At 44.3% G+C, this 27,067-nt stretch overlaps 1 protein-coding gene across 1 annotated transcript in view; it reads right to left on the bottom strand.

Annotated features, from left to right (window-relative positions):
* MLH1 (mutL homolog 1) overlaps positions 1-27,067 on the bottom strand; it is a 373,421-nt gene that overhangs the window by 44,086 nt on the left and 302,268 nt on the right. The window contains exons 14-15 of the mRNA XM_086967291.1: positions 25,679-25,787; positions 10,411-10,474 (exon numbers count right to left, since the gene is read on the bottom strand). Of these exons, the coding sequence (XP_086823417.1) occupies positions 10,411-10,474; positions 25,679-25,787 (173 nt within the window). The remainder of the gene's footprint in view (positions 1-10,410; positions 10,475-25,678; positions 25,788-27,067) is intronic.

Raw genomic sequence — 27,067 nt, 5'->3', positions numbered from 1 at the left:
CTCTGCTAACACTGTATTTAGATAGGGGCCCTGATTTTATGACTGAACAGCGTTTAACGCCTATTGTGTTAAATTCTGTGTACATTAGAGTACCATTCTCAAGGTGGGATTACCAGCTCAATGTATCATGCTGTGTAGTATTGGTGAATTTTGTGTGGTATTCTGTGCGATACACTTTCCACTGAATACGTTCTGTTTATACTGAACATACATGTTTGTGATACCATTAATGTAGAGGGACATACAATCCTTAGCTGGACATGTATGCTTCATTGTGGTTGTTGCAACTGTACCTTAGATCTCGCTTCAAACTCTGCTGCCTCCCTCTATATGGGCTTTGCCTAGAGACAAAGAGGTGGTACTTACAGCGCTCTTGAAGAGAAAAGAAAATGCCCTCTGAATATCCAACACTGCTGAAGGAACAGATTTGGGGTGAGGCTAGTTCCAAAGTCAGACAGTGAGGCTTTCACACCAAATAATGTCTTGTTATGTTGTGAGTAGTTGCAAAGCGCACTATCACCGACCAGGGTATCCTGCCGCTGAGCAGAAGTGTGTGCGTCTAGCCATAGCTATGGTACGTTGGGTAATAGAAAAGCCATGCCTTCAAGCTTCTTGCGGGACTCAAGAAGAGAGGAGGCTCTGATGTGGAGAGGGAGGCCATTCCATGCCTTAGGAGTGATGCATGAGAACATTCGCATGGGTTGGAGTCGAGTAGGAGTCCTGCTGAGCGGAGCTGCCTGGATGGTTGGTGGAAGGAGAAGAGACTGTTCAAGTAGGTAGGGCATGATTTGTGGAATGCCTGGAATGTGTGTGTTAGAAGTTTGAATGGAGAGCGTTTGTTTATTGGAAGCCGGTATACTTCCCCGAGGTATGGTGTAATGGGAGTTCTCTGTGGGAGGTTAAGGACGAGTCTGTTTGCAGAGTTCTGGATGGTCTTGTTGTTAAAAGGCGCAGCCATCTAGCATGCTTGTCCATTCACTGGGAAGCCAGACCACATCTTCTTAGGTGTACACATGCGATCTTTAAACACCTAGACAAAAGATCCTTATTCAGGGGATCTACCAGAGCTGTATAAAGCTCGTAGTTGCAAGCAATTAGAAGCAAACCTTTCCTGCCCATGTTTATTTTTTTTCCAAGGTTCCTTGATTTGGGAGTTGAATGTACAACAGAAGGAAATGTGTTCTCAAGGGCAGAGTGAGGGCTGAGGAATTTGGTTTTGAACATGCTGGCATGTGCTGCATCCTAGCATGTACCCGCAATGTAGGAGCTAAATGGAGGCAACACACAAGGGATTTGTTGCTAGTGGACAACAAGCTCATATCTTAGTAAGGAGATTTGATTTGTTTTTCCATGGTCAAAAACTACATGTTCATGATTTCATCAACACTGCATATTACTTCTTCAGCGGCAAGTAAATATACTTCTGGAAATTTCTCTTTTGGAAAGTGCCTGCTCCAGTTATTTCATGAAGGATGCCTACCTCTGAGTTCACATAAGGATGTAGGGTCCTTAGGCCGGTCCGAGATAGGAGCCTTCTACAGCTCTCTCAGGCCTTGAACCCCCAGGGAACTTGGATGGGACCTGCTAATCTTTAATAAAAGAATGGGACAACTATCAATTTTGGAGAAAAATCAAAGCGCAGAAATGTTCTGGAGTGTTCTGGCGCCAAGTGCCTGGAAAAAAAACTGATGTCAACCACAGCTGCTGGTAACTTTAACCAATGATGTCACTTCCAGTTGGTGATTCAAAGGTCAACACTGCTTGGTCACACTTAGGGATGTTCTGAGGCATACAATTCAGATCGAGTGTGATGCCTGAGGATACTTAAAAAATTAGGAATCTATGGAATTACAGGTCTATTATGTAGCAGAAATATTGCTGTGCATGATGTTTATTATTCACTTAATTATAAGTTTTGTCTCGCACTACATCATCTTGACCACTGAAAAGTGTAAGAAAAAAACTGAATTAACAGAGGACCACTGAAGAGAATGTTAGAATCCCACTAGATAAGAGAATTCGTCAAGATCAGAAACATGAATCAAAGTCATGTTATTGTGTACTTGCCTTTCTAGAGGGGGCATATGGGGAATCTGCTTAGCGCCATTTTGCTGACTTAGCTTGATTGTTTCTTCAAGCATATCCATTCTTCCAACTTATGCAAAGGAGCATGGTGTGAGTGATGGTGCTCACCACCTGCATTGAAGGCCTGTTTCTCTCTTCATCGGAAAAGGGGAGTATTTTGATGCAGGACAGTCTGGGGGAGTAGAACCACTGGTAAGCAGTAAGTGACAGTTTTAAATTGCTGATGTGAATTTCATTGGGTACGAGTGAGGGAATGTGGCTAGTGCTGGCTAGGCATGTGGTAGTTTACCTGGGTTTAGCTGAATCTATCTAAGCCCTTAGTCATTCCAGATCCTAATAGAGCTATACAGAGTTCTCAAGCCTTTCCACCTTTAAACGGTCTGGTCCTTGCTGGGACGGGTAGGCTGCAGTTTTTGCATAAAAGATTGCCAGAATAACCTGAGAGAGTGATCTAAAGCATAAACGTGGATACCTCAGCTTCTAACAACCCCAGGATCCAATGCAGAAAACGCCCCCAAAAATATGAATAAAAGCATAGACCCATTTTGGACCGGAAGTCTCTCAGACCCTCATCTCATAGTAAAGTGACCAAAACAAATTTATTTAGGTCTAGCGGAAAGACAACTTTAGCGGTCTGCAAGCGCTAAAGTAGTGAAAAAGAAATAATAATATAATCAGAGAAGAGATTTGGATCATTCACGTTTTGGATCTGTGCAAAGAACAGCGAACACAGAAGGGCAATGCGTCAGTCCCCTCAGGGCTGGCTTTAGCACTGGTGGCGGCCAGTGCGACAATGTTTTTTGGCACCCCTCCCAATGACCACCTCCGCCACAGATTCCCTCCCCACTACCTTTAACAGTCTCCATAACCACTCTCTCTCAGATGCATTTAATACATTTTATAGCGTCACTCATAAAAGTGAAGGGTGTCAGAGCACTGTACATAACACAGACTATCAATCATAGGTGTGCAAATCAATGTATAGGACATGTAACATAAGACAAAGGATAGCAAGGGGTGAATTCACGTCATCCATATTGGTAGGCAGTATAGTTGAAGAGTACTTGGTCTGGAGAAGCACAAACTCTGCATTTAAAATGTAACACAATGGATTGGGGTTCTCTTTAATGACAACAACAGATTTGTACCCAAGTGAACCATTTTCGTAATATTAGTATAATGAAAGTCTGGGGGAAAAACCCATATGTTCTAATCTATACCTTGAAGTTTGCCAGCAGTTCTTTGATGACAGTTATTAGCTCACTGTAAACTGCAACTAACAAAAGGAAGTCTCTGACAAACGCAGTAACCCACTGACCTCTTTACGTTACATTCACTTTGTGATCCGCACGGTACATGTTCTGTGCAGCAGGCATATCAACCCTCTGCACTACCTAACCAAGAATAACAACTTCCTCGAGTCAAAACTTCTATTAGACAAAACTCCGATCTCGCCTGGAAGAACATAAATCACCGGAGTTTTATTGACATTTTAATTGCTGCCTGAACACTGCTAGAGGCCAGGAACGCGGCAGCAGGTGCTTTTGCGCCCCTGTGCGAAGTCAGCACCCGGTGCGGTGGCACTGGTTGCAGCGCCTTAGAGCCGGCCCTGAGTCCCCTTCAGCTACTGCTTTCCTGGAAGTGTAATTCAGGCTTTGAGTCATCCCGCAGAGAAGCCATTCGGTGTTGGAAGCAGGGCCGCCTTTAGCCAGGGCGAGCTGGGCCAGGGCGCCACTTTTCTGAGGGACGCGGGGAGCTGTGTGCAGTAATTTATTTATTTAGAAAGTTTTGTATAGCGCGAACGTGACCCTTGGGTATCAGAGCGCTTCACAGATACAAATACAAATATCATACAATACAATAAGTGGTTTAGGGCTACATCTTGCATATCATAAACATTTAGAGAATGAGGTAGGAAGGTATATAGTGATGTAGAAAAACGATTCCTACTGATATGTGGTGGTTAAGTATACGATTGTACAGCCTTTTCTCCTAACAAGTACAATGGCGTAGTATATTAACCTACCACTTGCCATCGGCATGTGCAAATTCCAACATCATTTGAGCTGTGTTCTTCTTAAGTTATCATACATGCTATTCATATTGCTTACAGTACTGTAAATTGTAGTATAAAAACAATAGGACCACTAGTCTTTATCTGTGCATTTTCCCTTCAGGTTCTGGGTAAGTATATCGCCTCTAGGTTATTCCCAGTGCAATTAGAGGCTTTCTATTTACTTCCCTTAGTAGTTCTGCTTTGGCCTCACATTGTCGCAGCGGTGGTGATGTCCCTTCTTGCCTAAGTGAGAAACGTATTCATTAGGAAAATCTTAATTTCCCTCTTGAATGTTGCCGTGTTAGTAATTTTCCTAACATTTGGTGGGAGCAAGTTCCAGATTCTAGGCGCTGCCCCTGAAAAAGCTCTGTTGTACGTTTTCTTCTTCCGGAAGATGGGTGGTTTCAGCAGCAGTTCATTGGCTCTCCTGGCCGGTCTGTCTCCTCCAGATAGCTCTATTTTCTGAGCCAGGTATCTTGGTGTTTTGAAGTGAAGCGCTTTGTGTGTGATACATGCTATTTTAAATTGGATTCTTGCTTCGTATGGTAGCCAGTTTAAAAATTTCAGGTGTGGTGTGATATGATCGAATTTCCTAGCTCCGGTGATGAGCCTTGCAGCAGTATTGAGACATGCTTTTAGGGGTGCTGTGGAAATTTTTGGTAGACCTGCTAAAGTGGTACATCCATATTCAATCCTTGAGATAACTAAGGATTGTACTGCCATTTTGAGATCAGCCGCAGAGATGAATGGTTTCACTTTTCTAATATAGTTCAGGTGGAAGCGTGCATTTTTTGCCATAGATTTGATATGCATTCTCATGTCAAGGTTCTTGTCTAAAGTGATTCCTAATGATTTTGCAGAGTCCACTAGAGTAGGAGTGCAGTTTAGGGCTGTGATCAATTTAGCCCATACTTTCACTTCCATGTGGTTCTTAGGTGGAAAGATTAAAAGGAACTCCGTTTTTTGTGCATTTAGCTTCAGATGATTGCTGGTCAACCAGTTTAATGACATTTTTAAGGCCTCGTTCATTGCCATGATCTCTTCCAGAGAAGCGATCTTGATGTATATCTGTGTGTCGTCTGCGTACATATGATAAGATATGTTTGCGTCTCTGAAAATTTCTGTCAGTGGTTCAACATACAGGTTGAAGAGTGAGGGAGATAGTGTAGATCCTTGTGACTCCGATCACATTAGGACATAATGTGGATAGTGTCTGGCTGAGCAAAAATCTTTGAGATCTATTCTGAAGGAAGGATAAGTAATGTTAACAGTAGAGCCCTTCTCCTCTTGCTGTAGCCTTGTCACCGCCTGTTCATTTCTGCCTGAGTTTTCAGTTTACATAGGTTTTAGCCCTTCATGATCACACTGTGGGCGTTATTTGTAACACCTTTTTAGCCCCTTTCCTTGCCCTGCCTTCACCCTCTCACCCCTGTTGGCACACATCAACAAAACCATCATCTGCGAGGCAGCTAAAGTATCAGTGACTTAGGTGAGCTGGGGGAGGACCGGGGGGGTTTGAGTTCAGGGGCTAGCCCCTGCTTATCCAGGTACTGACATGAGAACAACAAAAGCACCCCAAAGCGGCCTCGTTTAAATCACCACCATCACCAAGAGCGCCATATTTCTCTCCACCCACAGCCAGGCGCTATGTTAGCAAAGACCAGCTCTAGTTGGATGCATCAGTTCGCATGATTTATGGCATTTTCCTTTAATAATGAGCACAGACATTAAAATAAATCAAGTACAGTACTGACTGAAGCCACGGAAGAAGCGTCAAAGAGATCAAGGGCTTGCTCTGGGCAACAGGTCAACGTCACGCCCTACCTCTCTCACTCTGCACAAGAGGGCCACTCCACGCGGATGGGAAACCTCTACTTTGCCGACTGTGGCAGCGCATCCTCAACTGCAGATCAGGGCCGAGATCCTGGAGTCGCCTGCTGTCCACTGCGAGCAACTCAACAAGTTCCTAGTTAATGGCACACAGCCATGCACTTACTCCTGTGTCATACACCCACCAGCTCATAACTCCCGTACTAATGCACTCGTCCACTACACAACTACACAATCATTTTCATTTCAGTGATCTTTATTTCGGCGGTATGCCATAAAAGAGAACAATGATGTATAAAAACAATACAAAATAGATGACAGTATAAATTCATTATAGAAAAAACAATTTCAGCAAAATTTTACCACAAAGTCAATTGGTCAGATTTCATAGATCTGAAACAAGGTTAAAATTGTTAAAACAATAAATAAGTTTCATGTAACAATTTAAGAACATGTAAAAAAGGACAATGTATAGCCATGGGCTGGAAGAGCATGCTTAGGTTTGTGCGATTAGTGACCTACGCTTGTGCCACATGGCAGCCAGAAATTTTGAAACGGCAAATACAATCGGACCAGTTGTGTCACTTTTTAATATTCTAAATGCCAGCATGCATTGGCGGAAACCTAGGTTTTTGCATAAAGAAACAAGCCAATGCTTCCTAGCCTTGTAATAACCTGGGCAAAAGAACAGCATGTGCAGTTCAGTTTCAGAGTCATATTTACACGCTGGACAATTTCTCGGGGCAGAAAGTGACCAACTGCTGGTGACGGCTCGCAGTGGCAAAACACCGTGCCTCCACTGAACATATAGTTTTTTTGCTAAAAGAGGATAAATGTCATCTAAGAATTTCTCAAATAGATAAAAGTCTTTGACCAGCAGGAAAGAGGCTGTTGTAGAGCCAGTTAGGGGATTGCGTTGTGCAGCATTAAGCCTATCGGCACGAAATATGTTCATGAGTTGGGTGCGCGAAAGTTCTTTGCAGCCCCGGTCTGGGTCAGACCATAGATCAAAGATATCTAACCTTGTTAGTACATTTCTTATGTAAACAAGCCAGGGAATATTCCCCAATCCAGTAAAGGACAGAATCTCCTTAAGTTCTTCTCTATATTGTAACAGCTCCAGGGTGACCCAAAGCCTGCGCCAAAATCTGAGGGGTTTTAGTGCTAGCTCTTCATTGATCGGTCTGATTCCCAAGTCACACCTTAGGGGAAAAAGTAGGGTGCTTAACGGTAGTGCTAGTAGCCCTCTTAAAAATGTATTTTCTGTCCTAATGATTTCGGACCTGACGGAATAGCCCCAGAGTTCGCCGCCGTACATGATAGCCCCCCTTGCTTGCGCCTTATAGGCCTCCAAAGGGGGTCGCAGGGGTTTGATTGTGGACTTGTTAGATAGTTTAAGGATTCCACCCAAGAGTTGGGCCAATTTTAGCTGTGACTTAATCTGCTGGGGGCCCCACGTAAGATTTTCATTAATTGTGACCCCGAGGTAGTCAAAAGTAGTTACCCTTTCTAAGAGTGCAGCTCCTAACTATGATTTGGCCGGGTAGTTCTCGGGGGTTGAAGATCATAAATTTCGTTTTTAAAGAGTTGATCTCCAAACCTCGGATAGTGCAGAATTCCTGAAAGCGGTCCAATATTCTCTGTACCCCCATGGGGGTTTTAGACAACAAAATGGTGTCGTCGGCGAACATAATTTCAGGGACCCTGGTACCTGCCAACTTTGGGGCATCGTTATGAGGGACTCCATTAAGATGCTTGATTACTCCGTTGATGTAGAGGCAGAACAGGGTTGGTGCAAGCACACATCCCTGCCTTACCCCCCTGTCAACAGGGAATCTAGATGAAAGTGTGCCATTTATCCCACATCTGACTTGGCCAAAGTTGGCCTCATGCAGCCTCATCAAAACAGACAAAAGGTGCATGGGGATGCCAAGGTCCAGGAGGACAGCCCAGAGTTTGCCCCTGGGAACAAGGTCAAAGGCGGAGCGAAGGTCAACGAATACCATATAGAGGCTGCCACCCTCTATTGTCACTGTTTTCCAATATAGGAGTTGTAGATGAAAAATGTGGTCCACAGAGGAGGTATTCTTTCTAAACCCCGCCTGGTAGGGACTAAGAATTGCAAACGCCTTTATCCAGTTCTGCAACCGATCCAGAATAAGTCTAGCAAAAATCTTCTGGGGGATGTCAATGAGGCTGATCGGTCTGTAGTTGGATGGCAGCAGAGGAGAGCCCTTTTTAAATATGGGCACTATCTCTGCGCCCAACCAAGTACAAGGAACCGTCATGCCTCTCAGAATTGCATTGAACAAAATCTGGAAGTATGGACCCCAGACTTTAGGTTCCTGCCTGAAAAGATCCCCCGGAAGTTTGTTCAGACCTGGGGCTTTGCCGGAGGCAAGTTTGGAGATGGCATTACATACTTCCGGCACCGTGAATTCGATCACCTCAGGCTGCGATGTTAGTGCAGCCTGGTCGGCAGAGTCCTGGGTGTGGTCAGTAGGACCCTCGGTGGAATATAGAGCCCGATAGTGACCTTCCCAAACTTCTGGGGCTATGTTCGATTCAATTGTTGCTTTTGGCTCACTACTACCATTATTAATTATAGTCCAAAATTTACGGGAGTCTTTGGTTTCAAGCGCCAGCGATAAGCTGGACCATTTTCATGGCGCAATTAGTCCGCCGTTTGTAGTGCACCCTCCTAGTTTTGGTTGCAGCTCTATCATTGTCTTTTATGGCCTGCAGTAGCTCTTTTTTAGCCTTCCTGCATGCTGAATTGAACCACGAGGAGTGGGGTGCTCTTTTTACCCTCCCCGACACCCGAGGGTTAAGTAGCTCAGCCAGGTTTAGCAAGACGCCCTCATTTAGTATCTCCAGTTTGGATAGATAGTCATGGGGTAGAGGTTGGCTAATTAGCGTTGCAATCTCGCTGAGCAAGGGGATTATTGAATTATAAAGTTTCCCTAGTTGTTCCGGATGTCCCACTAATTTGTGCCAACTAACTCTACGCCTGTCATTCGAGAGGGTGAGATTACCATCATTACCATCAGAGGATAGAGCATCACTCCTACTTCTATAGGGTAGACCCAGTTTTAGGATAAGGGCATTGTGGTCACAGTCTGCTCTTGTAACAACATTAAAATCAGTGACCAGTGGCCAAAGCCTTGTCTCAGCCAGAATGTAATCAAGAAGAGAAATTTGTCCTGGTTTGTTATAAGTACATTTGGCTGGGATGTCGGAAGGAGTTCGGCCGTTGCAGGCTCGTAAAGAGTGATTGAGAGTGAGTGCCGTAATTTGAATAGTTAGCGGCGACCATGCCTTGGGGGCGAGAGCCTGAATTACAGGTTTAGACCAGTGCTCGTCCTCTGCAGTTAGAGCTTCGTCATTTAGGCCCTTAAGGGGTTCGTAGTGGCAGTTAAAATCACCGCCCACCAGCAAGAGGGTACCAGTCGGGATTGTTGGGATAAAGAGGGATAGGTCCTCGATGGTACTAGACTCACTGGCTGGACTTACAAGGCGGGAATAAACATTAATCAGTGCAAGTTTGAACATGTTAGGCCAGGTAAGAACCACACATTGGATGCCTTTGGAATGAGTGTTTAGGGATTTGATTGTGCAGCCCAAGTGGGTGCCAACCCAAATTGTAAGGCCCCTGGACGGGCGTCCTTTCCCTCCCCATACCGCCGGGACATAAAATGTGGCAAAACCTGTCCGGTGTAGCTCAGTACGAGCCCATGTCTCCTGCAAGAGGCAGGCATCGCTTTCATCCACAAAGGAGCCCCAGTCAGGACAGGTCAGTTTACTGGGCAGTCCTGCCAAATTCCACGATAGTATTTTAAGTGGGACTGGACCAGGGTCAATCCACACTTTCACTTTTATACCAGATCTACCGACTTTGTCAATGCTTGTTTTACATTTCTTCCCAAAGATTCACTACTTCATTTGGGAAGACTTTTAGTTTTTCGGGTGCAAAACTACATTTTGTTTACAATGAAAAAGTGGATACGTGCTGAATAAAAAATGTTTGTTGCCTATACACCCAAAAAATGCAATAACATAAAAGAAAGTTGCCTTGATATTTTATTACACAGGCTGACCACAGCAGAACACAAGGATACAGTTCTGTGCTCCTACTAGTTCTATAAACATGGAGAGACCCCACATACCTCCGTTTCCCCCAATGACTGCCCCATACGCCTTACTCTCTTTAAAACGGAGTTGTTAACAGAATCAACTAGGACTTAACACTTATTTTTTTCTGCACTTCATTTTAATAAGCTTGATCCAGGTGGACATGTTTTTGCAAGATTATGATTTACTATGAAATAGGCACAATCTGCCCTGAAAAACAATGACTGGCCACAAACGGAACGCCCAATAAATACACAATAAACACATCTCTGTAAAAGTAAAATAAATGTATTAATAAACATACTTACAGATAATCTTAAAATTCCAAAGTTCCCAAAGTCATAAATAAATATCTGGTAGAAAAGTTCTTGGCTGAAAGAAAGATTGCATTTAGAAAAATCATTTAGAAAATATAGTTTTATTTCCTCCCCTAACAATTTTTTCACACTTTCTTAGATTAAAACAGATGCATTACTGCATGAGGATGAGTAGCACACTGTGTGTGGTGCTCTTGCAAAGTTTACTTCAGGTACAGCTGGGTTCGTCTAAACATTGTCGAGTAGCAAGACTCCTGGAAAGTAGGGCAGCTTGGAAGGCGCAGGGGGCATTACAGAATTCAAGTTAATGCAACTTTATGACCGTACACTTCACCTTCCTTGTGTATTGTCATGGCTACATAATCCTTTCTGTGGCTAGAGCTCCATTTAATTCAGATCGGCCTAGCAAAAATGATGTGCATGCACGAGACGTGTCCAATGAGGGAAGGGTGAAATTTGCTGGGTGAATAGGTTGCGAGGGGTACAACGTATAATGGGTCATTTAGTAATCTTTATCCTTTCAAATTGTAACAAATTCATGGTGCATGCTGTTACACTTTATTTTAATGACATTACCCAACACAAAGACCATAGAGCGTGTACAACAAAGTGGCTCTTCAGAACAAAGAGGAATAGGCTTTGCAAGTTGTGTAAACTGTAGTTTAGTCTCCATGGGAAATATTCTAGCCATCCAACTTTTTCAAAAAGCTTTATTCAAAATTCATATTTGAAATCATAAAAGCATACAATTAAAAACTTGATATCACATAAGATACAGCATAAAAGATAAGCAAGAATTATACAAACACCAGCATTAAAATCTAGTAGTGCCGAGAATTTAGTTAAAAGGGAATCTAAAATACAGTCAATTTACAAAGTTCATTACATAGAGTTCCTGAATTTAATCAATATTTTAAAAAAACTCGATACAGCTTGTATTACAGTGGCATTTTCTATCTGTTGCAATCTAATGAGGGCAGATTTACATGTACGGAGGCCCCATGCCCTCAAGATTGGTTTCAGTAAGGCCGCCCCAGGAACTGAATAAAATTTACAAAAAAAGATACAATGTATATTTGATTGGGCGGAGATTTCATCAAATGGGCAAATAAGTTTCTCCCTTGACCAGATATTACAAACTGGGAGAGTAATTAAACGAAAGAAAGTACCAAACCTAAAACGGGTCAGTAACATTCTTGAGTAACAGTTAAGGTCACTTGTAAGGTACGATTGAAGTCCTTTATTGACGGTGATTAGCTGGTAGTCCAAGACTGAGTTTTTACTTTTTTCCTTATCCCATCTATTATTGTCCAGGTAATCCAGGGCCATTTTTTCAGTGTTTTTCTCGTTACCGTCTCCATACTAGAAGGGCTCGTAAAGTACTCTGGGTGGACAATCTCAGTCATCAAATTTTTGACATATGACAACCATTTAATGTAATTTGCTCCGTCTAGGGTCAAACAGTCTAATATTAAATTGCGATTTAAAGAGGTCTCCGGGGTAACCCACACCTTGTGCCATAATAATATGGGCGCTATCTTTATGGCATCTAAGATGTACGGTAGGCCAAGCTCAATGTGTGTGAGGTAGGTTGCTGAGGATTTTGGGGCCCGAGCAGGTATCTGAGGAATTGATTCTCAGTTAGTTGGATCAGCGATGAATTATCTATTCCCCAGATGCCTGCCCCGTAAACTGCTGTAGAAATGCATTTGGCCTTATAAATTATAATCAGTTCCTTCGCGGGTCTATCTCCTACTTTGGCCGCGAAGTTTTTCAAGGCGCCAACAGGGCGGGAAAACGCTAAATTTCTTGCTTTCATGGCGGATGGCAATTGCCTCTCCTGTCGAAATTTATTCCCAGATAGGAGAAGTGGTCGATGGTCTCGATCCTCCTCCCCTCAAGAAATATTGAACAGCGTACTTTCTTGGGACCGTATCCACAGGCCATAGTAAAAGTTTTCATAAAATTTATCCTTAGGCCCTTATCTTGCATGTAGTTTGAAAACTTCAGTACGGCCCTCTGTAGGCCTACCTTGGTGCGGGACATAATGGCAGCGTCGTCTCCATAGAGAAGTATTGGCACCGGCTGCCCACTAATCGCTGGATAATCAAACTGTGGCTCTTTCAGACACGCGCCTATGGAGTTTATGTATAGGGTGAATAACAGGGGTGCTAATATGCACCCCTGTCTCACACCCCTCCTAATAGGGAACCTGTCTGAACATTCGCCATGGGTGCCGTACCTTACCCTGGCTCCTGCATCTCTATATAAGTCCTTGTAAAGGTAAGAATTTGTTCGTCTATGCCCATATCAGAAAGCGTGGTCCACAAATGATTGTGGTCAATGCAGTCGAAGGCTGAACTCAGGTCAACAAAGGTAATATAGAGGTTACCCTTCTTGGCCTGAGTGTACTTTGATATGAGCAGGGCCAGATTTTATCCCTGTTCGACTGTGCCTTTTCCAGTTCTGAATCCGAACTGGAGGTCAGAAATTATGTCACCCTCCTCCACCCAAGTTTGTATTCGATTTAAAATTATGCGACCTGCTACCTTCATCAAGGCATCGAGAAGGGAAATTGGCTGATAGGAATGACTATTGCTTCGGTCCAAGTAGAGATAGAACCATAGGAATTAGAGCTATTCAGGACATTAACTAAGATGGGGGCCCAGAGATCAATTTTCGATTTGAAAACGTCTATTGGGACCCCATCCGGGCCCGGAGCTTTACCTGAAGAACTTTGTTTAATTGCGACAGTGACCTTGTCGCAGGTAAAAGTTATGCCCAAGGGGAATACAGCCGTGGTGGGGGTATCACAATCCTCAGCTGATGGTACTAATGTGAGGGGTGCAAAAGCGGGAGAATTTGCTTTATCGTAGAGACCTTTGAAGTGTTGTACCCAGGTTTCGCCATTAATGGCAATGTCTAGTGTATCTGTCTGTTTGTTCTGCAAATGGGGGGCGTTTACAGCCTTCGAAAAGGCGGTCATGTCCCGTTTTTTTGAGGCATTGATCAAATTTGTCCATGACTCAATTTTCAAGGCTTGTTTCCTAGTTTTGACTGCCCTAGTATATAACTTTCTGGCTAGGCGGATCTCAATCTTAGATCTCAGAGAAGTACACAGTGCCTTTTTTAAAGTTTTGAGTGCTTTGGTACAAGTGTTGTCGAGCCAGCCCTTTGGTCGATTAGGCACCGAGCGAAGTTCCCTAGTCAGGAGGTTTTTTAATTCTATTTGGATTTTTAGAAAAGATCCCAGAATTTTTGCAGGAGTTTCTGTGAGAGACAGACAAGTATGGATTTCTTCCCTGGTGTTCACTACTAAGTTTGTTAGTAACTTCTCTGGGTCCGCTTTATTCCATTTAACGGAATATCCGTTTTTACGCCCTAAATTAATTTCTGCTTGATATAGGAATTTCTCCCCCCGCATTTGGGCTTGCCCCGCTAGTTTTAGGGAAAAGGAAATTGGATAATGATCTCCATAAACAGTGTCCAAAGTTTCCCAGGATGTCACTGTCCGGGCGTGAGTTTTTGATAAGAGTAAAATCTATTGTAGAGTTACAACCCTTTCCATGGAAGTTTGGCTGAAAATGAGCATTTGGGGGGCATAACTTATTAATATAAGATAAATTAAAATGAAACATCATTTTATTAAATATGTCACCCGATGTGGAGTGAATGAAGTGGGTGGGATTGTCGTCCTGGTGCTCGCTAGGCCGCACAAGCCTTTGGAGGAATTAGGACAGACGGTGCTATTGAAGTCACCTACCCATATCAATAACAGCTCCCCTCCTGTCTGGTCCATAGTGGTGGTAATACTATGCATCAGTTTGTTGATGACCTTGTCCAGGGTATATATAGGGGCGTTATTATAAAAATTAATTAAGATCATATTCTTGGGGTTAACCCATTTGAATGTTAAAATCTGATAGTATTCGGTGGACGAATTGCTATGTACTTTAAGCCCGCCTGTAGTTGAAACATAGGTGCATAGGCCTCCCTTGTTTCTTCCCTGAGTAGTTTGTTGTGCTGGTGTGTGAAAGGTCTGAAAACCTAGTAAATGGACTTCATCTAGAGCCCAAGTTTCCTGAAAACAGAGAATATTATAATTGGCGACTAAGTCAAGCCATAGATTCTGAGAGACTCTGTTAGCTAGACCTGCAACGTTCCAGTATATATTATGATGGGTAGGTTTGACTAGCTTGGAGGTGTTATTTTTACTCATTGTTCTGACGACCGAGCTCTGACTAGATGGAATGACTTCCCCCGCGTGATGTTCAATTCGTCGGTTGAAGTCCGAGGGGGCATTGACTGGTCCCTATTTGACAGGTGATCTAATAGGCCTGCACTTTCTTGTCTGTATTTTCAATCTGCCCACTATCTAGAGGTGGGTTATTGTGTATGTTAGGCTGATATACAGGGACCATTTATCCTATGCTATGCTCCATTCCCACATTGGGAAACGTCTTCTGTCAGTCTTGGTCATCTAAACTTCCTAGAGGTTCGTAGAAGTTTCCTAAGGGGATTGACCAGTGTGGATTAAATGTTGCCTGGTGATATCTGCCCTGATGGGTGAGTAATGGTCTAAAAGTGTTTGAATGTGATTGGAATGAGGGGACCCTGGGAAAAAAGGATCTAGATTGGGGCAGTCTACGATTTTTATTGCGATGTTCGAATCTAGAGAATCTCGTATGTCATTGGGGCCAGGTTGGTTTGAGGGGGCCATTAGATGTGAGGGGTAAAAATAGCTTGAGTCGCGAGTTGATATGCCGTCCTCCCCTCTTTCCAAATACCAGTCGATTATATGGGTAACTACCCTCCAGTCTCTAAAATTGATAACCACAACGTCCCCGTGAATGGCTTTAGGTCTAGAACCCACCCATGATAATCTTCTCACAAAGGCAATATCCCCGTTAATATTGGGGGGCAGTGGTCTGTTTTTAACTAACCAGTAGATTGCTTTGTTTTTGAGAGCTCTGTAGTTTTCCTACCTCTTTTCTCCCAGTTCTGGTACCCCAGTGAGCACGATGACGTAGGGGGCTGCCTCAGGTGGTAGATCTATGTGTTGCCCCATTCTGTGTGTATCAGTAGCTGGGGCAGAAGCCCTCGGTTTTGGTGCGTTACTAATTTTGGGGATATTTGTAGGCCCCCGAATTCCCAGGTCCCTGGGTGGCTTAGAGGCATCTTCTATGCTTGCAGGCATTTGTGATGCCTCTACTATTTGTACTGTAGCTTCCCTGGTATTGTTGGTTTGTACAGGCGGCAATTTTTCATGCACTTTAGTTGGATGCTGTGGTACCAGTTTTTTCAAAGTCTTGCTGTTGGAATGAGTAATATCCAGTATTGAGGACATTTGATCGCCCAACCTCCTGACTCTTTCTATGAGTGGTAACAGCAGGGATTTAAAAAATGTGTTCTATACTTTCTAATGTGCCTTCATTTGAGGAAGTTATGGGGGGAGATACCTTATGGACACTGTTTTTCTCCATTGGGTGCTTGTTTCTTAATGTGAGTTTTAAGAGGTTTTGATGTCTTTGGTCGTATATCTGAATGGCATGCCCCTCCCCTCTTACTGTGTCGTGTAGCCCCTTGATCTGAGTGTAAGAGCGACGCCTGATTGGTCTCTTCCTTTCTGCTAGAATTACTAGGCAACAGAGAGAGAGACTCTCCCTGGCTAGTGTCAGGGGAAAAGTCCAAGTTGATTATATCGATATCTTCCCCCTTGGAGGTTTGCATAGAATCAGAACGGTCCTGTAATAGCAAAGGGATACCTGGGTCGTGTAACTGATTAGTTCCAATGGATAAGTTGGGGGGGGGGATATTGCAGATTGAATAGAACCCAAGGAGGAGCGTTTGTTTGAATGAAGTTCTATAGACAAACGCTGTTCTACAGCTGCTATGTCATGATCTAATTTATTTACTACTTTTGTTAGGAACTGATCGATTGTTCCTCTGATATTCCCACCCGCCAATGAGTTCCTACTATTGGTGTGTCCCTTGGGCATGACTAAATCCAGCAGTTCCGATAATATATGGCTTCCAATATAGTTAGAGCTGGGGTACTGTTATATACAAAAGATCAAACAGTAGACAAAGTCTCTTACTATTACAGTCCGGGCGATGTTGTGGGGCCAAGAGGTGTGCCCCAGCCCAGCCTCGTCCGGCCTAGGACGGCCGCAGATGGCCCGCCCTCTGCCCGGGCTCCGCCCCGCGCGCGTCCTGCGATGCAGGAGATGCAGCGCCTTTTTGAAGCGCCTCCGGTCGCCTTTAGGGGGCGTGGCCAAGGCGAGTGCACCTGAGGAGTGTTGTGCCTGATTCCCCCCTCTCTGCGGCTGCGCCTGATGGTTTGCGGCGCCTGCGGCGGGGGGGGGGGGGGGGGGGGGGGGGGAGAACGGCAACAGGGCAGAGGGTCAACAGCAAGGCACCCCCGGTGAACAGCAACGAGGGACACAGGTCCAGGAGATGTCAGGCGTCAGGAAATGGCAGGTGTCAGCAGAATAAGTTCCAGTAAGTGCGAAAAGCAACCCGCTCTCCAGCAGATGCAGCGTCTTTTTGAAGCGCCTCCGGTCGCATTTAGGGGGCGTGGCCAAGGCGAGTGCACCTGAGGAGTGTTGTGCCTGATTCCCCCCTCTCTGCGGCTGCGCCTGATGGTTTGCGGCGCCTGCGGCGGGGGGGAATTGCAACAGGGCAGAGGGTCAACAGCAAGGCACCCCCGGTGAACAGCAACGAGGGACACAGGTCCAGGAGATGTCAGGCGTCAGGAAATGGCAGGCGTCAGCAGAGTAGGTTCCAGTAAGTGCGAAAAGCCATCCAACTGTTTCCAGCTCTTCAGTCTCTCTCCAACCTCCAACGCCTGCCGCCCCACCAAGATTCTCCCACCAAAATTCTCCCATCAACATTGCATTCCATGCACCTGACCCCTAAGACACCACAAAGTAAGGACGAATGGCATGACATGATTTCCAGTCACTTACAAAGCTAATGATAATAAGGGCCCATACATCACACAGGTCGGTCCATTACACATTAAATACATTGCATAATAAGTTGCATTTTTATGGTAAACTGATGATATGGCCGTTGAATATTGTGCTAATCACAGTTTCACATAAACAATAATATGTATGCTGTCACAGAATGTTTCAATGACTTGTTCCACAACTGTAGCAGTAAGAACACCTATTTATATACAAATTAAGTCATACTATGTTAGAGGGATTTATCAAGTGTACGTTTGTCACAAATGGCCATGTTTCCAGCTTCTATTAGAAGTGGTCCCAAGTTGTCATTGTGTGGGTACTTGTACAGAGTTGGGTCACCTGAACTGAGAAGCCCTATCTTCTACTACACCAACGACGCTGACCGGGTTAGGGTAAAGGGAGACTTTTTGGGACTGTGTTATGAAGGTCCCGATTACTTAGACAGGTAATCACAGCATGATCAATGAGAGTCTCTAGGCAGATCACCTTCAGTCTGTCCGGTACAATATCCAGTGTCTGGTGAGGTACCGCTTATTTAAGGAAAAACAACAAATGAGTAAGTTAATTCAGAGCAAACTGAAGGCAGCACAGAACAAACTATGGCTAATAACACCTGCAAAGTGGGTCTGCTGCGGAAAACTGGCTTTGCCATTTGACTTGGACGTAAAAGCATGAATTGTACAAGGTAAACACTACTAACATCTAACTGTTAGAGGTACAATATTTGAATAGTAATTTGTTTTTTAATGTAATTGCATTAATTCCTGAACAAGCACTAGCAAAGTTAATAGGTATGGCGTGGGCAGCCAGCCTTTTGGCTTTGCCAATGCTAGTTTTATTTTTATACGGTTTCTGAAAAACTTTATAGTTGAAGGAGCTTCTGGACCTTCGTCAATATAAAAAAACATTAAAAGCAAAAATAATTTGTGGTCTCAGAAAACCCACGTTGTCATAGTAGTTGTCCCAGGCATCAAAGGGAACTGCTTTGTGTGCATATGATCTCCTTTTGAAAGGGCCAAGCACCACCACACAGTGAAGGTAACCAATGATGTCATTTCAGATGTTGTCAGTTAACTATAATTGGCGAATTTTAACTGGCTTGTTCACCCAACTATAATTTCTCTTTAACCTCAGTTTTTTTCAGTAAATGTCTAGGTTTTTTTTTTGTAACATAAAGTAAGATGTTCTTATAATGGTATTGCATAAAGATGATGATGAGGACAACCTTCGGCCATGCCTGCGCCCAAGCCCCATGGTCAGCCAACCCCTACAGTGCACAGTTCTTCTTTGTGCTTTATTTCAATTATTTTCTCTATCCTGTGGGACTTTGCAAGGGTCTCTTAGGAGGCTGTGCTCCATCGATAATCTCTCGGGAGCACAGGTGATCACGTTGGCTCCTGAGGTGATCACGTTGGCTCCTGAGGAGATCACGTTGGCCCCTGAGAGTCCCACGTGATCACAGCGTCCACATTTGTTTTTTTCAAATTTGACACTGGGTGTGTAGGGGCGAGGGGTTTGGGACCTCAACTAAAGGAGCTTAGGGGGTCAGGGTATTCCTACCTTGCCCCTAGTCCGTGAGCCATGTAACGGCAGCTGCAACATTTCAGTTTGTGTGGCAGCCAACCTCTTGCTCCTGTGAGATCTCTCACTGTCAATCAGATCTATTCATTATTTGAAGTTGTGTGTCCACAGGAATCTCGTAAGACTCTCTTCCAGATATCTATACCTTTTCAACTTTAATTCCTTAAAAAACACTGAAAGGATTTACACCAATTCGCAAAAAGCATGCTTTGTGGTTCAACATTGGACTTTCTGTCGAATGAGATGTAATTCTGTTCAGCTGTTTTTTCAATATTGTTACATTATTTCCCTGTGGAAAATGCAAGGGGATAAAGGTGTCTTGGGACGATATCCCCCCCTTTATTTATAGCCCAGCTTGACGGATCACCCCTAAATTTTTTGGGAGAAAGTTCCATGAAGATTCATAAAATGCGATAAAGTTATTAGCAAAACAAAAAAAGCTCCTCTTATGGAAACTGTCTCATATATAAATGCACAGTGGTGACTGTAATCATTTAGTAAAATCAAAAGATCTTCGCAAACGTCAAACAAAATTTAAAAAAGGAATAGGGAATGCCGAACAGGAAGCTTAGCAGCTAAAACCGAAAATGACCATTAATAAGAGGAAAGTGCAGAGCGGATCCTGATGGAACCTTAAGTTGTGAAAACAGGAACTGAAACAGCTTTTGGGCCATGAACCAGCTAAAACTCGGTTTGGTGATATTAACGGGAGCTACCAACCAATATGGGAAGGAGAGAGAGCACAACACATAGTACAATTCCAGGGTTAAAAATGTAATCTGACAGAACATCTACTATCAAACGGAATAGAAAAGAAACTTTCTATGATAAAACACAACTGGTTTGCCCCCTTTCAAATCTTTTACCAAGATCATCAAGATGTAGATGTTATTTTTACTGTACAAAAGCAGAGAGGTACTCTCTATCATAGCTAAGGTTGTTGCCATTCTATCATCGAACACCTGGTTGTCCATGGTGTGAAGGCGGCTGGTAGGTAAAGTAGTTTCAGTGCACAAGGATGGCCCTGGTTGCATGCCAAATGGAGCTCCTCTCCGATGTTTAATTGGGTTGCTTCAGTGCTCCTCTGTGGCCTTAATCCAGACAGAAGTAAATGAAGAAACCACTGAACTACAGATGGGCGGAGAGTGGACGTGAGACAATTTTGAGTATCTTAGTAACCCAGTAGAGGCCTGAGATTGTCCATATTTGGCTAGGATAACAGGACAAGGTTAGCTTTCTTTAACGTGGGACTAATGATAGCGTGCTAAAAAGACTGGTGGCTTTCCACAATTGCAAAGGAACGGTTGATAAAATGATTGATGATATGTGTTTGTGCCAGGAGGCCAGGTTTGTTGACTGCTGTAGGTAATGTCCCAGGACACAGAGATTTTCTTAAAGCAGAGGAGGATGTTGAAGACTTCAGATTCCATGCCAGGCTCAAACTCTCACAGGGTGCAATCTCTAGGAGGTAGCGCGATGGATGACTACGGCGCAGGAAGATTTGGGCTCTGGAGGAGTCAATTTTGATGGTGAAGAATGACATGAGGTTATCACAGAAGTCAGAAAAGAGAGCAGGCAGGATAATGGGGCAATAGCAGTTTCTTGAAGGTGTGGACAAGTTCCTCTGTAGAATGGGAAGATTTAGGGACGCAGGGCTGGTAGTATTCTTTTTTCTTTGGCCTTGTAGATCCTTATTTGTAGACGCTGGCATGGATATAGCATTCTGTACGATCAGAGAGAAGTAACGTTCTCCATTGCTTTTCACTTGGAGCAAGTTGTCTGCATACCAATCATTAGATTTTGAGGTACAACAGTTTCTGACTGAGGAAAGAACAAAAGAATCAAGGGCCTTGATTAACTTGGAAATCAAATTGGTTACGAATAATCTCAGGATTATTGAGAGCAGCAAGGTAATTTATTGCCTTAATTTAGGCTTCTGTTGTATTTTATTCAGGGTGCGGGCAATGGTAGAGGGGTCCCAAGTAACAACAAATCCTGGCTCTCTGTCTGGCAAGGCGTCTAGATAATTGTATAAGTGGTCTGACCCCACTAAAGCTCATGCATATCGAGACAGTGCCGTTTTGGTACTGTTGTAAACAGAAGGTTAAGGTAGTAGTCTCCATCATGTGTAGGTTCTTTGACCAGTTTTTTTAAACCAAGGCACTTCATATCTTCAACTAAGATTGTCTGCCCAGAAGTTCATATTGCACACAATTATGACATGATAGGAGTGCAGAAGCACATATTGGGTAACTAATAGATCTGGGTTGGAAGGTCAAAAGGCATGTCTTGGGTAGTTAGTAGGCAACTGCACAGACCAGGAAAGTGATTAGAGAAATTACGGCCTTAGCTTTAAAGTATACTTATGAGGTGAAAGTTGGTCCATCCAGTATGGTTAAAGGGAGAGAGTAAAGATTAACCAAAGCCACATCATCTCAACATCTCTGGCTTCTTTTTGGTAAGCAGTATTTTGTGATTTGGTGGAACAAGGCTGGCAATAACAACCACAAAGTAGCCATTGAGCCACATCTCTTTGATGGCAAGGAAGTGACATTTATGAGATGAGGACCACATACTGAAGGTATTTTTAGCTACAGATCTTGCATTAATGAGGGCTATCATTGCGGCATTTGGAAGCGGTGGTGAGACTATCATCGAAATAAATATTGGAGGGAGAGGAAAAGCATGGTGAGTACGGACTAACTGGGGGAAGCAGTTGCCAGTAAGCGAGGGGGAAAACTCTACTACATATAAGGTTCAGTGAGTAGTTTTCACTTCTAACTCCATAAAAATCTGGTCAAAGCTCTGTAGATTTTATTGGGTAGCCTGGTTCATAATCCATCCATTACTGTATATATTTATGGTTGTAGGAGCAGTATTAGATGGAGAGGATACAATAAGCAACCATTCTCCAGGTATCATTGATATTACAGGGGATAAGAGGTACTTTTCTAGACAGAAGTTTCTGGTACCTAGAACAGAAGGTCTGTAGATGTGTCACTTTTTACTGGGTTCAGATAGGAGATGGCAATTAAAGTCTTGGGTAATCTGTGAGAATGTTGGATGTGAATTTTAATGAAAGAGTTATTGTAATCTCATCAAGGCAAATAATGAGAGGAGGAGATGCAAGGATCAAGAGGGTTCGTTTAATTGAAGGTAATCGCTCAGAAAAAACAGAAATGTGAGCAGTAGATTATTACTAACATGGACAGAGTGCCTATCAATCAATCAATCAATCATAGGCATTTATAGAACGCTCTACTTACCCGGAGGGTCTCAAGGCGCTAGGGGGGGCGTGCTGCTGCTACCCGAACAGCCAGGTCTTGAGCTTCTTCCTGAAGGCGAGGTGGTCTTGGGTCAGGCGCAGGTCGGTCGGGAGGGAGTTCCAGGTCTTGGCGGCCAGGTAGGAGAAGGACCTTCCTCCTGTTGTCGTTCTTCGGATGCGGGGGACGGCGGCGAGGGCGTGACTGGCTGATCGGAGGTGTCGTTTGGGAGCGTAGAAGTTGATGCGGTTGTTGAGGTAGCTCGGGCCTTGGTCGTGAAGAGCTTTGTGTGCGTGGGTAAGGAGACGGAAGGTGATTCTCTTGTTGACCGGGAGCCAGTGCAGGTCTTTTAGGTGTCCGGAGATGTGGCTGTGTCGTGGGATGTCGAGGATGAGTCTGGCTGAGGCGTTCTGGATCCGTTGGAGTCTCTTCTGGAGCTTGGCGGTGGTTCCGGCGTAGAGGGCGTTGCCATAATCCAGTCGGCTGGTGACGAGTGCCTGGGTGACAGTCTTCCTGGTCTCGGTGGGGATCCACCGGAAGATCTTCCGTAGCATGCGCAGGGTGTTGAAGCATGACGAGGAGACGGCGTTGACTTGCTTGGTCATGGAGAGGGAGGAGTCCAGGATGAAGCCCAGGTTGCGTGCGTGGTCTGTCGGTTTGGGTGCGGTGCCCAGGGCGGGGGGCCACCAGGAGTCGTCCCAGGCGGAGGGCGAGGAACACAGGATGAGGACTTCCGTCTTGTCCGAGTTCAGCTTCAGGCGGCTGGTCGACATCCACTCGGCTACCTCTTTCATTCCTTCGTGAAGGTTGGCTCTGGCGGCGGCGGGGTTGTTGGTCAGGGAGAGGATCAGCTGGGTATCGTCGGCGTAGGAGATGATGTTGAGGTTGTGTTGGCGTGCGATGGCCGCGAGGGGGCTCATGTAGGCATACGGTCTGGAGCGCATCAGTTGGTGGGTCAATGAAGGACATTGAACATTTTTAATGCAGGATTAAATGCGTATGCCACGCAAGTTACCTCACCTAATAGCCACTGCATCTTCCTGATGGGAAGGAAGTTACGTAAGTGTTCAATATCTCCAGTTAAAAAGGCAAGAAACAAGGTGTCCTCTGGTTTTGTGGGACTGTGGCAAATTGACGGCATAGCCCCTCCAACTCCAGACAGCTACAAGAAACCTCCTCAAACTAGGGCAGGGCGAACTGCAACCCAGATGTGCTCCACAGAAAAAAAACTCTGATGTCTGCAGGAGAAACCCCTCCACCTCCAGTGACGTTTAACTGACGGCAGCGACCAAACTGCCATCGAGACTAGAGGAAAACACCAACGGGGCCAAACAGCCCACTCTGATCTACCTTCAATTTGTAACCACGGACACCATGGAAGCAGCTCCATGGCCTCCCAAGAGATCGGCTGCTAGTCGTGACTGCCACAGGGTGCCCAGAAGAAAGTAGTAACAAGACCGCGAAGCAGCCAGACCCCAACCGTCGGTGCACAGAAGTCCGGCTCCAAAACATCTGATCATCATGATCCAGCAGTATCATGGTGGACCTGTGGCATCAGTGCCCAAGCAGAGAGCACTATCCACAGGAAATCATGGGACACAGTGATCGCCAAAGCGCACCAGGCCAGCATGCAGAGACTCTAGCCACAACAGTAGAAATAAACAGAGCACACCAAAGGGACTACCAGCACAGCAGTAGAAACTAGAGGGGGAGCTCACTTTAGCGAATGAGTGGCAGAGGGACAACCTGATGTTGGAGAGGACTGAGCACCACGGAACACTTCCTACTCCTTTACCATCTTGGCACTACCTTTCATAATATTTAAACTGCGAACAGATATGTCACAGTTGAAAATCTCTGCCATTGAAATGTGGTCCAGTGATTAAATTACTAACCTTAATTCTTGATAGCCTGGATTCTAACACCACCAATTAACAGTTACCAAAATCTTTAGATTCCAAGAAAATCATCATCTCCCAGTACTTCAAATGTTGGCAGTACAGCCAAGTGTGACTGTGTAGTGGAGATGAGTAAAGATCGAATGCAAGGTTTTGTCTAGTACTGCATTGTCTCAATTGCATGTTCACACTTCCTCTCCCCATCACATTCTAGTTTCTGTAACACTGTATAGAATGGACTGGAATGCCTGCTCCCACACAATACTAATCTATGCATAGGACATCATGTTCATGTGATGGTCTCTCCAGCACTCCGCTGCTCCTTAGGTTAAGTCCACTCTATCTCCATTACATACAAAAAATACTTAAAATACCAAACCTTCTCAAAGTCATGTTTAATTTAACTGCCTATCCACAGGTCAACACCCTGAGGTGTTATATAGTACTCAAGAAGTGGGAAAACCTAAGGCCACGTTTGAGAACCAATTTCAGTTGGAAGAATACTCGCAGTCAGCGGTATTTTCCGTGTTGCATTGAGTTGCATTATCTTCTACTCAGGTAGCTAAGAGGAGGACCCCAATTTCAAAACGTCCTACTCTCTACGCCTCCCACGCAACCAACAGTTGGTGCAACTTCCATAATGCAGTGCAGACATTACATCTGTGCGTAGCAACCCAATCACATAGGTTTCCAAATGATGTTGGTTTTGTGATTGTCCAGCGTGAAGTGACGCATAGTTGATCGAAAAGTCACAATCTGGAAAGTACAGCTTGTGCCAGACAGATTAATCAAATTTAGCGACTACAATGTGATCAATTAAAGTGAGCCATAAATAACCGAAGCACAACTAAAAAGCTCCCAATACCCAGTGACTATTTCATAAACAGGAAGTTTTAATTGCAGTCCGTTTTCAGTTAGAGAACTTGCTTTTCAGTATTCTTAGAGCAGACTTGACAATTGATAGATAAGTTATTAACCACTGCTTAAAGTATCATATGTTTAAAAAAACTCTAAGGAAATTACCAGTCTGCACCAGAGTTGCAACATTAACCCGCTCAACATACAGTGGAAATTTCACCATTCATGATTTTCGAAAGCGAGATTGCTGAGATCTTCCCCAGCTTGTTGGCATTAAGGTGTTCTCTAGAGGGTGTGAAAGAATTGTGTGTGTGTGTGGTTGGGCGGGGTGGGGGGGGGTTAGGAAGAGCACCCCTCGCATTCTCATTTGTTTCTCACAGCATGAGGTTGGAGTCGTTTTACCCCTAAGCTCATTCACCCCACACACCTTCAAAACTAATGACTCCAGTACAACTACATCTCCTGCTAATTGGTAGTCTGATCTGGATTCCTTTTAATTCACGTGCACTGTCAGCAGGAGTTGTCCCCCTTGCTCTGTCTTTCTCCGCTTATGTCTATGTTTGTGAAAGTGTTTCTGGTGGGATCGACCATCAAAAGGAAGTGGTTGTTTGTCAGAAGGATACCCCCTTACTAAAAATTGAAAATTATTAGAATTATGTTATAATTAGGTTTCTGTTCCACTCACCTGAGTTTTGTCGTGTTCAAAAGGTAAAGTTTTGTCTGATATTGAGCCAAAGCCCACTGTAGACTTACACAACCAACAAATGAATGGTTGCTCAGCATATCCTGAAGACCTGAAATTTGAAAAATAAACAAATTAAGTATGGCTGCTGATGTGCCACTTGTTTCTAAAGATGGACTCATATTAATTTGGAGATTACCAAAAACTAGTTCTGAATGACTTTCTCTGCCCACAGGCAACACACACAAGTTAAATTACAGTGAATGAAAACATCAGTGACTAAAACCACATTTCAGTAACATGTCCTACTGTCCCAACCTTTACCACGTTACCAGCAAAGTTCAATGGCCAACATGTCCAAAAAGCATTGAGTGTTACAGGATGTTCACAGACCTCTGAATATGAAGTCGAGCATTTAGGTGTTACCTACTGCCTTACAAGCATGATGAAATATAAATCTCTCAACAAGTTTACTTTTTGTCAGATAACACTTAATAGGTCTGGGTTGAGTAGCTGGATTTAGAGGGCATCAACTGTAGCTACATTACATTTTTTGGGTTGACGGGCTAAACGCACACCTCCTAAAATAATCTGTTCCTACGGCTTTCTATTTTTGGCTTTATGTTCTCTTTTCCTAACAAGATAAACCTTATAAGATGACTTCTAAAAAGCAGATTACGTTTTTAGAAAGGACAACACACTACTTCCTTGAACTCATCATTCTTCTTAAGACCTCCCAATAAATATGGAACAGACTGTGATTGAGGCAGGGTAGAGAGAGGCAGGTTACCTGCTCCAGACTGGGTACCACCCTGGAAGGGTCCACTGACATCAGAGGCTCTGCCAGGCCAGGCCGGACTACCTCTGGGGCAGTTCCTTCACAGGGGGTAGGGTCAGTTCCCTGAGGAGGCTGACCCTCATCTAAAGTCTGGTGGGAGGGAGACTTTTCTTCCTCCCCAATTCTCTCGGTCTGTGTGGAGTGATCCATAGTTTCAGGCTTCACAACACAAAAATCTGTTTGGGTTTGGGCTGTGACCATCACAGCCCTATCAACCTTCTCAGGAAGGCCTATCATCTTGGAATGGGCTTGTTTCTCTACCTCAGCCCAGGCTGAGATCTCTAGATCATTGCCCAGTAAGCAATCTACAGGCAAGTTTGTAGACACTGCCACTCTCTTTGAGCCAGTGACACCTCCCCAGCTGAGCTTTACTACTGCCATGGCATGATCTGTCTTCACTTCATCAGTATTGACCACCTGGTAGCTAAATCCAGGTAACAGTTGTTCTGGGTGTACTAGGTTCTCAGTCACCATGGTGATACTAGTCCCTGTGTCCCTATAGGCCACAACTGTCTGATCATTGATATGGGGCTCCTGTCTGTGCTTGCCCAAGG

Source organism: Lissotriton vulgaris, chromosome 4_1 (assembly GCF_964263255.1).
Source record: "Lissotriton vulgaris chromosome 4_1, aLisVul1.2, whole genome shotgun sequence".
In the NCBI taxonomy this organism is placed as follows: Eukaryota; Metazoa; Chordata; class Amphibia; order Caudata; family Salamandridae; genus Lissotriton; species Lissotriton vulgaris.
Note: the sequence above shows the minus strand (reverse complement) of the source record. Positions and strands in the feature narration are given on the sequence as shown.